The sequence below is a fragment of the Numida meleagris genome, chromosome 1 (genome assembly GCF_002078875.1).
Source record: "Numida meleagris isolate 19003 breed g44 Domestic line chromosome 1, NumMel1.0, whole genome shotgun sequence".
Taxonomy (NCBI): Eukaryota; Metazoa; Chordata; class Aves; order Galliformes; family Numididae; genus Numida; species Numida meleagris.
This window is the reverse complement of record NC_034409.1, coordinates 138,051,632-138,065,119: the sequence shown is the minus strand read 5'-3', so window position 1 is coordinate 138,065,119 and position 13,488 is coordinate 138,051,632. Positions and strand designations below refer to the sequence as shown.

At 37.6% G+C, this 13,488-nt stretch overlaps 1 protein-coding gene across 1 annotated transcript in view; it reads right to left on the bottom strand.

Annotated features, from left to right (window-relative positions):
• The window catches only part of FAM155A (family with sequence similarity 155 member A), a 454,487-nt gene that overhangs the window by 440,631 nt on the left and 368 nt on the right, over positions 1–13,488 (bottom strand). Inside the window, exon 1 of the mRNA XM_021415596.1 lies at positions 13,015–13,488. This exon is cut by the window's right edge and continues 368 nt beyond it. Coding sequence (XP_021271271.1) covers positions 13,015–13,488 — 474 coding nt within the window. The remainder of the gene's footprint in view (positions 1–13,014) is intronic.

Sequence of the window (13,488 nt, the reverse complement as noted above, 5' to 3'; positions counted from 1 at the left end):
GTAGGAGTAGGTGGGAGATTTGTTTCAAAAGCACAGTCTTGACCTGAAGTAAAATGCTAATGTAGACATAGCCTCAGGGCAACTGCCTCTGCACAGTTCAAGCACTTGAGATTTGTGAGCTGTGTGCCCAAGTGTGTACAGACACTGCAAGAAAGCATTGTGTTCTAACTCTATTAAGACACAAAGTGAAGCAAAGAATTTGAAGCAGAAGCAGTCCTTTGAGGTGTATAGCAGATGCACATCACCACGCAGTTTATGTTATGGGGCCCCTAAGTTGCTGAATTATGGTCATATTTCAGTTCCCCAATAGCACCATTACTTGCAGAAAAATAAACACTTTCAGATCTTCTGCTTCTCCTTAGAGTATCATGAAATTATTTCAGATGTCTTTTTTACAATATGTATTTTAAGCTCCATTTTCTATCCTGTACATAAGACAACAACTTTAGAGTAACCCCAAAAAAGTTTAATTAAACTCACAGACCTCTTATTCTTCCTTGTGAGCTTACTGATCTTCCCTATCAGTCACGACTTTGATACGGTTCAGAGATATAAATATTTCCTCCAAGGTGTAAAACATAAGATCTTCTCTCCTTGCAGATCTAAACAACTGTAGTAGAAGAATAAGATCTCTTCATCCTAAATATTAGCTCTCTTCAAATTAGGCCTATAGTAAAAACTATGAGAAATGTTCATAATATAAATACTTGAGTTCTCAGTAAAATTTAAGGAGGAATATTTTTCCAGTGATGGAAATAGTCAGAAAAAAAAACAGGAAATTTAAAAAAAAAAAGTTTAAATAAACAAAAATTTGGAAGGCATTGGAATTCATGCTAATAATGCACAAGCTAGCATAATTTTTCCCTTTAAAACATTCCAGACGAAATATAAAACTCAGGTGATCGCAGAATCAGAGAACCAGAGGATCTGGTGGGTTGAGGCTGGCAGGGCCCTCTGTGTCCCTTTGGCCCAAACCCTCTTGATCAGGGCCACCCAGAGCAGGGTGCTCAGGGCCACGACCACACGGCTTCTGGAGATCCCCAAGGTGGAGACTCCACAGCCTCTGGGCAGTCTGTGCCAGTGTTTACAATGATACATCAGTAAGAAAAACCTTATTCTCCAAATAATCAGAGCAGTCATCCTGGTCTTAACACATAAGCAAGAAAAAAAACTGCCATGAAAAGTGCAAATCAAGAAGCAGAAACAAATATAATCTGAAACATTCTGATTGCACAAATAGAATATTTAAGATAGTTTTCCCATATTCTCCTAATACTGAGTAGCAGAGGTACATGGATTTTTAGGTAGTTTAGTTCCAAGCAGTGACCCAAATTTCAGTGCAAACACATAGAAGTTCTCTACAGAGGGTTAGGAAGACCAGGGCAAAGCAGTGGTAGTGTGTATCAGAGTCACAGGATAGAGGAGTTGGAAAGGACCCTTAAAGGCCATAAAGTCCAAGTTCCCAGCAATGAACAGGGACACTACAGCTCGACGAGGTTGCCTAGAGCCCCATCCAGCCTGACCTTGAGTGTATCCTTACTGTGACAGTAATGGATGTTTGTGTACTCAAAAATTTTCTGTGGGGCATTTCTGAATTCATGTTTAAAAAAAAAAAAAGTGCTGTAAATAATTTGCATTACCAGATCAATCACAAAACAAATAGGGGACTTGAGACAAAATAAAGACCATTTAGAAACAATAGCTATATTCCCCTATTCTTCCAAAACTGCTTCTTAATTTGAAAGAATCCAGGACATATTGAAGACTTTCATAGGACTCTCCTTCAATTTAGCCTCTCCAAAATGCTTGTTCCTACTTCAGTATTTTCCTTGTTGCATCTCCTGCTAGACACGCATATATAGAGATCACACATATACATATGTGTGCATAATACCCATAATTTTTACTTAAGATGAGTCATTGTTAAAATTACTACCTGTTTTGTGAGCATTGAAATTTACAACAGAGGAAAGTGTCTGTTACCCCATCCATTCTTCAACTTACACTTAAATTCTGACTGTATTTACACCAGCATAAATACAGCACAGCCACAGCAATTGAAACAGCTTTTCTGGATTTAAACTCACAGTACTGCTACTGATCGGCATCTTTCCTGTTAACCTTGGTGGAAGGCCTACACAACAGGTTGGAAAAAGTAAAGGAATTCTCCTTTGCTGTCTTGAAGGTTTTTTCACTCCTAGATATCTGAACAATTTAAGCTCATAGTTTCTATAGTGTGCCAGAAAAAAATCAAAAGAGTAAGACAATAGGATCAAAACTAAATACTATAACAAAGAATAAGCCAAAACAAGCAAACAAGCAAATAAACAAAATCCATTAATCTGAAAACAAATTAAGTAACAAATTAATAACATCAGTCGAAGACAAGAAAACAAGCATTTAAAGCACTTGCTGTATATTCCTTTTTGGAGTCAGAGTTCCTAAGACAAATCAGTGTGAGTCAAATATATCCCCTTGGTTTCATGTGTGTGAGTTTTCATCTATATCATGTACCTCCTTCTGCTCTCAAAACAGTATTACATTTAAGTGAAGCCATTGACTTAAGCGAAGCAAGTCCTGGTTTATGTCATTGCAGATACCTGTCAAAAGGAAAATTGGTAAATATTTACAAATGAAAGTAAGATCGTATTTTAAATTCCCGTCTGCTGTACAGAGATTGGCTTGCAGTGCATATACGCAGGTCAGGTCCCAGGAATCAATCTCAGCTGCTAAATTCTGAAAAGCTATTGTTGCAGTAATGATTTAATTTTGTTAATACAGTGAGGTTGCAAAAATGTATATTTATAAGATTGAGCTTTAACATTTATAAGATTTAAATAAAGACAAAAGAATCCATAATGCACTTCTAACTGAATTGGGATATAAAACAGCAAGCCTCATTTCCTGAACTCCAGTGATACACTCTATCTTGTTAGCTAAACATAGCTTATAATAGGGGTCATTTCCCCAAGGACTGCTATATCAAAATGCGTAAAGGGGAATATGAGAGAAAAATAAAAAAGAAAAAAAAAAACACCATAATTTTAAAAACCTAAAAACTGCTTTTAAGAGAATTTGGCCAGTATTTCAAATGTACTTTGTTCAGCAACTACTTCTTCACAGCACTGTACCAAGTTATGACAGTTCTGTGTATAAATATTTTTAGGAAAAATTTACACCAAAGTAAAATGGGTCTGGAAATTAACATCTCTGTTCTCTGAATGCATGAAGGATTTAAAAAGCCATCCTGCAGGACCTTAGCTATGTTCTTGTTTTGCCTCTTTTTTTAGGTGTGGAACCTGAAGCTAGTGCAATGTAGTCCACATATATCCCTCCTCCATCCATGTAGCTATATGAACAAAGTCTTTATGTTCCTGGCAGCCTGTGCTGGGCCATCCCCCTGTGCAGGATTCTGGGTGCTCAGCATTCTTCTTCCCTTCTGTAAAAAAATTTCTCATGATGAAAACCAACCAGTCTCAATTTAAAGCATAGTACCACAATACAAACAGCCTGAACATAGAGTAAAATCAAAACATGAAAGGATGTTTTATAGTTAAGTGATTTGTAATATTCCAAAATAGATGTGTTTTGAGCACTTTGCTTAATAATAAGAAGGTCAGTGAATTATGCTCTGAAGTCATACATCTTTCTTCACAGCTCACACTGGGAGTTTAGACTAGATGCTGGACTTTACAATACTGGAATTAGTAGAGTCATCTCCCAGTGGAAATAATCAGAAACTTGCTTAAAGAATTTAGTAATGGGAAGCATTTTAAATAGATGTTGCAGCAATCACTTATCTTGAAAATTTCCAAAATTTTAGCCTTTACAAAAGCATTATTTGGATTATTTGTAGCTATTTTAAATAAAAGAGATGATGACTGGCAAGCATATTTTTATTTTGATCATTTTGGAATTGTATATACAACTTGCAGATATATTTTTCTCATATGTTATAAAGAATTTTACTTTTAAAGAGAGATTTGTTATACGATACCTAACTACTAAGTGATTTGCTTTTAGAAATCAGTTATGTCTTCAATACACAAGCATTTTTACTTGCAACCCTGAACAGTAAAATGCCCCTATTATTCTAAAACTCTTTCATACAGAAATGTAGTTTCAAAAAATATCATATGTGGGGGCAATGCTAAGAGTACTCAACAGAAAATTTGCATGCAACTGTAAGCATAATCAAAATATCCCCAATTGCAATAACTAAAAAAAAAAAAAAAGTTATTGTTTATTTGGAGTTTATTTGATATTTGCTATACCATTTACTAGCTAAACTTTATTTTAAAGAACCTGTTTTTGATGTGTATATAAATACAATAATTTGCCTTTAAGAACATAACTTTACCACCAGCAACTATAAGAATAGCCCTCCAAATGGTGAATTTTTATCAATACAAAAAATATTGCTTTTAAATAATGAGTATAATAAATCAGTTATCATCTAACATGAGTTAAGAAGAAACTTTCCACACTATCAAAGGATTTTCTGTCTGGTATACTGTTCTTCATGAATAATATGCATACCACGTTGATAATTTTTATATTTATGGTGTTTTGTTTGTCTATTACTACACACAGAATATGTAATTGACTTTTAATATATAATTTAAAGCCTTCTAAGTTTGCTCAAATTCTTCCTTAACGTAACTATTTATCTAAATAAATAGGGCTCATACCGAATTAGTTTTTCTGAGAAGAATCTATGAACGTAACCCCTGAAATATGGAGATCAAGCTAACCAATAGAGAAATAATCATCAAATCAGCAATCAGCGGATTGTGGAAAATCTTATCCTCCTAAAAGAATGGTGAATAAAATGAGAAAAACTATTTTTCTAAGTATCACAAACAATCCATCTTTTCCTCTTTCCTTTAATAAAGAATGCCCTCTGCTTATCTTAAAAATGTAATAAAAATACTTCCTAGTGATTTTTTGCAGAGATGGAGTGTGTTGAACATACCTAAGATACCATTTGAGTAAATGTTCAAGCAAATTGAAAGCATGATCTTATCTAACATGTTGGGGAGCAGCAGGAATTAAACATGCACTTAAAAAGCATTGTCACTACTGCATTTTCTCCCTTGAAAACAAATTCATCAGAGCTGCAATATATTGCAAATTCTAAACTACAAGAATAATACAATTATCATTTTTTTTCTAATTTTAAAGGATAAAATCCAAAATATACTGGCTTGATTAAGGAACTTGCCTAAATTGCTACATTTAAAACAATCACTAAAATGCCTGTCATATCCAAAAAAATAAATTAAGACTTTTTGTTGTTGCTATTTGTAAAGTCCCCCTAATTTCACTGAAATCAGTTAAAACATTCACAAAGGCTTCCAAACTGCAGCAAAATTTCTGAAAACCCAAATCCACCCATATTGTTTGTTGGTAACTTCAGATCATTGTTTCTACTGTTTTTAACCAGGAAGTTTTCTTCTAATGATGAAATCTCTGAATGATTTCTCGACATCAATCTATACGAAAGGTGAATACTCCCATCAGGATCTCCAAGGCAAGTCAAAGGACCATGAAATCTATACAGAACTGCTGAAGTTCATCAGTTTAATATTTATCCTCACCACTCCTCTCAATATTTGGTTGCATTCAACCAATTCTTCAGTGGGTTCTCTTGTAAAGGCTTTAGGACGTTGTTATTTCAAACACAGCTTTCAAGACATGTCCATCAGTTTGGATGAAAGAGAAGAGATGAAGGACTGAAGTTGACCAACTTCATTTCAGTCATGCTTACATCATGCCATATTCTCTTTAACGTTATGTACAAGGAGTTCACTGGATATAGCTCTTCAATGCCTATGTTCTAAAGGAACAATTTACGTCTTTCATGTATCTGCCCTGTTTGGACAAGTTTGGATCAAAAAATCTAACAATAAAAGTAAATCTGGTCTTTTTTCTTTCTAACATACTTTCAAATCAATAAAATCTCTCTTCAAACCAGCATATCTCTAGTGCCTAATACTAAATTTGTATTCCTTTGATTGATGCTTTAAGTGAAGTTTACCAAACTGTCACATACTCTCACTTAGTGATGTTTGCATTACAGTTCTGACAAGAAAAGGGTACAGTGAAAAGTACAGTGAAAAGTACAGTATGGTTATTTTAGTAAACTGGCACAAAAGTCTGAGAACATATGCCTCCTGATTTAGGCAGATTAGATAGGCTTGGGAGTTCCTTCTGATTTCATCTAAGGGAAGAAAATGAAACCCGGTGCAGTCTATAGGAATTCTTGTACACTTAGACATACAGTCACCTCAAAATTCCTTCCTTGCAATGAGAAAAGTGAGAATAAGGGAAATAATCTGTAGAAAATTTACTTGAAAAAGTCGCTATTAAGAGAATGACCTACAATTTTTGTGGTATGGTTTTTAAATTGGAAAACTTTAAGTGGGAGCTCTTGGCCTTCCCTCTCTCAAAGTGATAAAATTGTAGTTATACAAGGCTCTTTCCTATTCTCATCTCTAAGAAGCAGATTGCATAGCTCACATATACTTCAGTGGCAGATTACAGTTATCAGAGAAGTGAAAGGGAGATTTCACTACGTTGATGTGGGACAGCAAAAGTAGCAGGATTTTATAGACTTTCTCACAGTTAAATTTTTGCATAGGAACACAATTTCATCCAAACTTATTTTTTTATGCCAAAATCACTTTGTTAGGATTCACCTAATACAAATTTAGAGATCCACAGTGAAGGTGTTTTGCATGAGATTAAGGGCACTTTAGAGACAATGAACAGAAAAGAGGTACCATGGCATAATGCATTTGATTTAGTTTAGTTGTCTACTTTATTTTGAACTGACTCAGACTTTAGAATTACCTCTGTAACTCCACTGACTAAAAGAAATTCTAAATTTTTCTATCTGGTGTAGATATCCATGCTGCAGATGTCTAATTTGGTCAGATTAATTCCTTAACTTTTGTGTATTTTGGAGCAATATGTATCAACAAGTAATATTTGAGAATTTGGCTTCTAAGTTGCTTTCTCCTTCTCAGGCAATTCATAGATCTAAATATATTATGGATCTTAGTGCAAGACTGAAGTGATAAATTACTAAGTATAGACCAAATGATTTTTAGGCAGGATAAGTGATAGAACTGTAATTTGCATTTTGATTACTTTTCCTAGAAGAACGCGAAGAAGCAAGACTGCTGCATTTGCTACAAAGTGCGTGTGAACTCTACTACTAGATGCAAAGAACTAGTGAACAAAATAAAACTGAGGGTTGACCCATGACATCTCTAGCCTTGTGACTCTAATACCCTGAAGTGTTAAGTGGTGGCTGTAGAGTTATGATGTAATTCACTTCAACTACTCTGCGCCAGTCATCTGCAGGCTTTTTTACCTAAACCAGGAATGAAGTACCCATTAACATTATGAACAGGATTAAGTAAATGAAAATTCTGAAGTGCTGAAGTTAGGTGGGATGAACTTAGTTCTAGAGAAAACACTCTGGGAAATGTGCTCTTTTGGGAGCAGGGAGATCTAATCCTCATCCAACAAACTATTTAAGCAACTGAATGACTGTAAACGGGTGTGTAGTCTTCAGTGCCATTCATCTAGCTCAAGAAGAAAAAAGAAAAAAGAAAAGAAGATAGAAATAGCTTGCTCAATCAGGATTCTAGGCCAAAATACGAAGTCTATTAGTGTGTAGTAAGCATTACTTCTTATATTAACATAGCAGTGCACTATTACAAGAACAGATTTATTACATTCATCCACATATTTATCTTAAAGTAGTTCTGAAAAAAATAATTAAAATTCTACATTTTTAAGTTCAACTAAACAAATAACGTACAAACATCAGTTTATACGATCACATTGACTTCACAGGATTTCAAGCAAAACTTTGAAAAATACATGCATTTAAGTATCATGGCTTTCTAGTAAAGCATATTCTTCACTTTAAAAAGAGCTTTAAAATAAGTGTTTAAATTAAATTATGTTAAATTCAAGACGTTCTAAGAAAGCATCAGTTCAGTAATTAATGCCTATTGTTTCCCAGTGTTACACACTGGCCATCAGTGCAGATTTCTGAAGGTTTAATTTCTAAGAGTTACTTTTGATTAGCTTAGGTATCACTCTTGCATAAAATATAAATATTGTGTGATTAAGATATGTAATTGAAATGTCTAACTTTCAGGCAGATGCTGGTCTATGTGACCTTTTGTAACAGAAGGGTTCTTTTATCACTTGAGCTTTTGGTTTCATATTTCTCATCTGCTCTCTTCTGCCAGTGTAACCGAGAATTTAAATCAAAATCTAATTAGACTACATATGCTGCTTAGGAAAAAGTTCTTGGAAAAGTCATGATTCATTATAGGCTTTGATATTTCCAGATAAATGAGAACAAATGTGATTTTAATTGTTTTAAATTACTTTCAGTCATCTTTTTACTCAAATAAAAGGAACTGAATACAGCTCTTTGATTAAAAAAAAAAAACAACAGAAAAACAGAAAAAGAAAGAAAGAAAACCTGATAATAGAAGAACCAGCTCCATGATCCCATCAACTGTATAGTCTATGTTTAATGATGAAACCCTTTATTGATATGCATGACTTTCAACCAAGCAATATTAAAACTCAGCTATTTTCTAGCATATTTCTGATACCAATATCATAAGCCTCTAATCAAAAGTTGTTAAATGACACTTAATTCCTGCAGGAAAAGAAAAATTGTCTGTGTGTACACATTGACCACCAAAGATGTGAATAAAAGTTTGCTTTTTAGCAATGTTGAAATTAAAAAAGTTGGTATATTTTTATTTTTATCCTTTGGTATTCTAGTAGCAAAACTGAATGTATTTTAACTATGATGCACTTACCTGATTCACACCTTGCAATATTTTAACTGACACTAAGGCAGGCCACATTTTTAGCTTTCACTGGATTAAAAAAAAGATGTGTCAGAAAATGATAACTGATTGAGAGGTTTTGTTCAAACACTATCAATATTAATAAATATATTTGAAACAAAAAGTTGGTCTCAGATACTTTTCACAAATACATAAGTTCTATCACTAAAAAGAGAAAAAAAAAGAAAAAAAAAAGAACTTTACATGAGTATGGCCTACTTAGTTATTTGACCCAGTTGTTAATAAGAAGTAGCCAGAATTTTCTTTTATTCCAGAGAGCAATTGTCTACTGTTTTAAGAATAAGAACTTGAGTATTTCCCCTGATAGATAGCTGACAAGTCATTATGAGGAACTGTGTCTTCTAACGTCAATCCAATACAGTCCTTTATTAATTGTTTGAATATAGTCCTGTGACATGCAGCATGTAAGAATGGTATTGTGGAAACTTGTATTACAACAGCAGACATTGTCAATAACAATTTCTGTAAGCATAACCATTGGTTTTAAATGTGCAAAAGCAAAATTTTATAAATTTGAAAAATAAATAAATATAAAGCAGGAAAACAGACGTGTAGATTCAGATTCTCCATTACTTCATCACTTTAGTAATTCAATAAATCTAAAGCAATTTATTTATGTCACCTGGTTGGATATGTAATGCATTCATGTAGGTGTTCTACTTGTATTTATTCTTTTGTCACTATTGATATGTGATTATCAGGACAATAAAAATATATATAAAGACATCAGACTTCAGTAATATTTTTACAGAGTAAGTGAAAGATGGATTTGCAGTGAGACAAAACCGATATCCAGAATTTCTAAACAACATACGTCTACTGACATTCTTAATAATATAAGTTGCATATGCATATTCATTGTTATAATGAATATGCTATCATTAATAATAGCTGTCAAAATATTCTCAAATTCAAAATTTTCAGCATCAAAAAAAAGATTATCCACCTCAGTGAGAAGTTTAATAAGACGACCTTGGCTACAGAAAGGCATTTATTTAAAATGAATATATCTATATATTAGAACGCAACAAAAAAAAATCACCATGTAAGATAGCTAAATGTGAACCAATAACCTAAATAACCCCTGACTGAAAATAACTTTCTGCAATACAAAACACTTCATTTAAAGTTCTCTTCAGAGACTAGGAGACATGCAGTGGAACACAGAGTATTTTAAAACTTTTTTCTTATGCTTTCAGATAAAGGAATAAAAGCTGAAGTTTTAGAAACGTACATCAAAAGTATTTTGATATGCACTGTTTTCTACAACCAAAATTACTTTATTGAATGAATTGCCAGACTATTTACTTTGAGAATTGACACTGTTGAAGGTGAGGGGAGATGGGGAAGGGGGAAGTAATACTTGATTAAAAGTTTCAGGCTGACTGATATGTGGGGTAAATTTTATTGATTTTGTCATCAGATATAACTAGTCACCTGGATGAAAAGCTCTCTTCTTCTGTGAATGAAGCAGCTCTCCTAGAATACTAATGATCTCTTAAATATAAATACATTATTTAACAAGCTTTTTATTTTACTAAGCCAATGCTTACATACATGATAACAGAGTAAAATCAGTATTCTTAGATTTTTGTTTAATAGAAGATAAAAAGCAGCTCATCACATAAACCAATCAAATGATGTGTACCTAAAGTGCAGAGTTAGATGTCAAGTTATTTACTACACATAAATTAAATGCTGATTCTTATGCTAGAAAATATCTAGGTCTCCAATGCTCTAAAAAATTAATATTTAGGTACAGAAAAAGAAGGGGAAAAAAAGAAAGTATGTCCTCATTGAATGTAATAGGTGCAATATGTATAGAATGCCAGTAAGTCCAGTAAAACATTGCAATGCTCATTCTGTTTTTACCATTCACCACAAGTTTCTAGCTTCACCTGCACACACACTTCAGAGCGGATCACGTACAAGCACATCAAAGCACGTGGCTAGCAGAGCGCTGGGCCCGCTAAACAGTCAGCTTCATCAGCGACCAGAATGAACCAGAAGGGACCAGCAGCACCAACTCGGGGCGCACATGGCACAGAGCGGCTCCCCGCAGCCCGGCTCGGCTCCGACCGCCGCCAGCTGCGGGCGCTGCCCTGCAGCACCACGGACAGCGGCCTCCCCGCTCCCGGCTCGCGCAGCACAAGTCCACAAAACACTAAGTTCCAACCTTTTCTCATTAATATGATGCTGATTATTATTTTCCGACCGGACTATCTCGTTTTTAGCACAGACTGGTTGGCCAAATTCTCAGAGCACAGCAAAATTCCATCAATTGACGAGTCTAGCATTCAGAACTGAAGATCTGTCATTGGCATTACATTTGTTTAGTTTGAATGTCTCAGGCAAGCGTTTTATTTCAACAGCTTCTGCTCCATCCTTAGAAAAGTATTTACCCTTATTCAGTCTCCAAAAGGGAGTTAATAATATAGTGTCTATTTGTTACTGAGTGCATTTTCAGCACCTTTTATATCGTGATGTACTGTAGATCAAAAGCACACTTTGTGGTAAAGTTCAGCCTGATTAAATAGCAATACAAAAGAAAATCATTTCAAGTCTGTAGATTCATTTGGCAGCCAAGAGCAGTAGGTCAATTTCTAGGTTAAGGAGTTACTGAAATGGCAAAGATGTCCTCACAGCAGTAGACATCTATTTATATTTGACACGCTTTTTATTTATCCAGTTTATGCTTTTTTACTTAAGGGATTCACTCCAGAAATATATTTACATCACCTGTAACTGAGTACATAAAACATGCATGACTTCAGAAACAGTGGAGTCAAAATTACTGATGAAACTACTTCACTTTTGTCAGTTTTAATGGGGGAAGGTAACTTTCTCACTTTACCCAAGGAGATAACAGGATATTTCAGCTTCTGGAAAGACTGAGGATTGATTTTTCAGGCAAATATATGTGTAAAGTACACTACCTGAATGGGGAGTAGGATGCTTTGGGGATGTGCTCTCACCATTAAGTGATTTCAGAAGGCCCTGCTGAAGTTATGGAGCACTGAGCTATTGCTAGGCCTTCTGCTCAGCACAGGGATTTGTACGCACTGTTGTGCTCCACTGCTAAAGCAGGATTGGTTCAAACTTGTTAATGCAGTGCTACAGTAGGCAAGTTAATCCAGTACAGGGTAGAAACCATTCACCTGGCCTGGCACTCGATAAATATATGAACAGGGAAAATAGCATGCGGATGGTTATTTAAGGTGCAAAAGACAACACTTTTTTCTAGCCTTCTCCTGTCCTGAGAGCTAGGCCAACTAATCCTGTGCAAAAGTACAGAGAAGACAACAACTCCAAAGAACCGAAGTGGGACCCTGCCTTCCAACAAAGGAAACCAAAACCTCTTTGGACATCTGAACGCTCACTGCTGGCCCCAAAGCCAACAACCAAGTCCTAGTGAGGTGCCATCACCAAACAAGGGTCACCGTCACTTCCCGGCCAAGGGCCACTGCACTCCCTGCACCCATCCACCTCCTCCTCGAGCTCTTCCCACTCCACAGACACGACCGAGCACCTGGAGGCAGGGTCCTGTCCCCACTCCACCACCCGCGGAGCCAAACGCCGTCGGAAACCAACCCGCAGCCCCCGGCCACAGGCAGAGGCCGGGCCGCCCGTCCTTCGGGCATAGCGCAGAGCCCGGCCACCCGGAGTCCCTCACCGACCCCGGCCCTGGCTGCCGTCTCGGGCCCCACTCATTGGCATGCAGCCCCCGTCGCTGCCTGCCGCCAAGCCGCATCCCAGCCCGCTGCGAGCCGGCAGCCGAGACGGAGCCAATCGCATATTCATGAGGAAGGGGAAATCCAGCTCTGCACTCCCAGAGGGCCGAGAATCACTCTTTTAGTTTTTTAACGTTCCCCCTCCGCCTGCCTCCCTTTCAGCACCGCTCACCCGGGGGCTCTGCGCAGCAGCCCCGGCTGTACCCACCCGCGGAGCGCGGCCGCCGGCGCCAGGCGCACTCCGAGCATCCCCAACGCGGAGCGTCCGAGCAGCACAGCGCGACGCGCGGAGGGACGGCACGACACGCGCGGACGGAAGGCACCCCGGCAGCCCGCCGCCGAGGGACAGGAAACACAGCAGGGGCTCCTACCTTACAATCCTCAGGACACGATTTCACCGAGTACTCATCCGACTGTAAATACTTCTGGAGCATAATCTCAAACTCTTCGTATTTCTCCTGAGCGTGCTGGTCGTAGCGCTGGTAAGCCTGGACGCACTGGCTGCAGGAGCCTCCCCCCCTCAGCACCACATCCAGACTGCAGTTCAAAGTGTCCGGATTGGACAACCCGGCGAACAACTCCCAAAGTGTGTAGGAATTACAAAAGGAAAGGTAAAAATCCGTCAGGTCCCAGTCGGGCGCCGGGCTCTGCCCCGCGCCCCGCGGTCGCCCCGGGTCCTCCCGCCGCCGGCACACCGCCTCGGCATCCACCACGCTGAAGCAGCGCCCGGACGAGCGGCCCGGCGGTGGGCACGTCTCCGGGGGCGCGGCGGTGGAGTTCCCCAGGAAGGCAGCCTCGCCGTGCCGCGGCTCGCTGCCGCCGCCGCCGCCGCTGCCGGGGGAGGG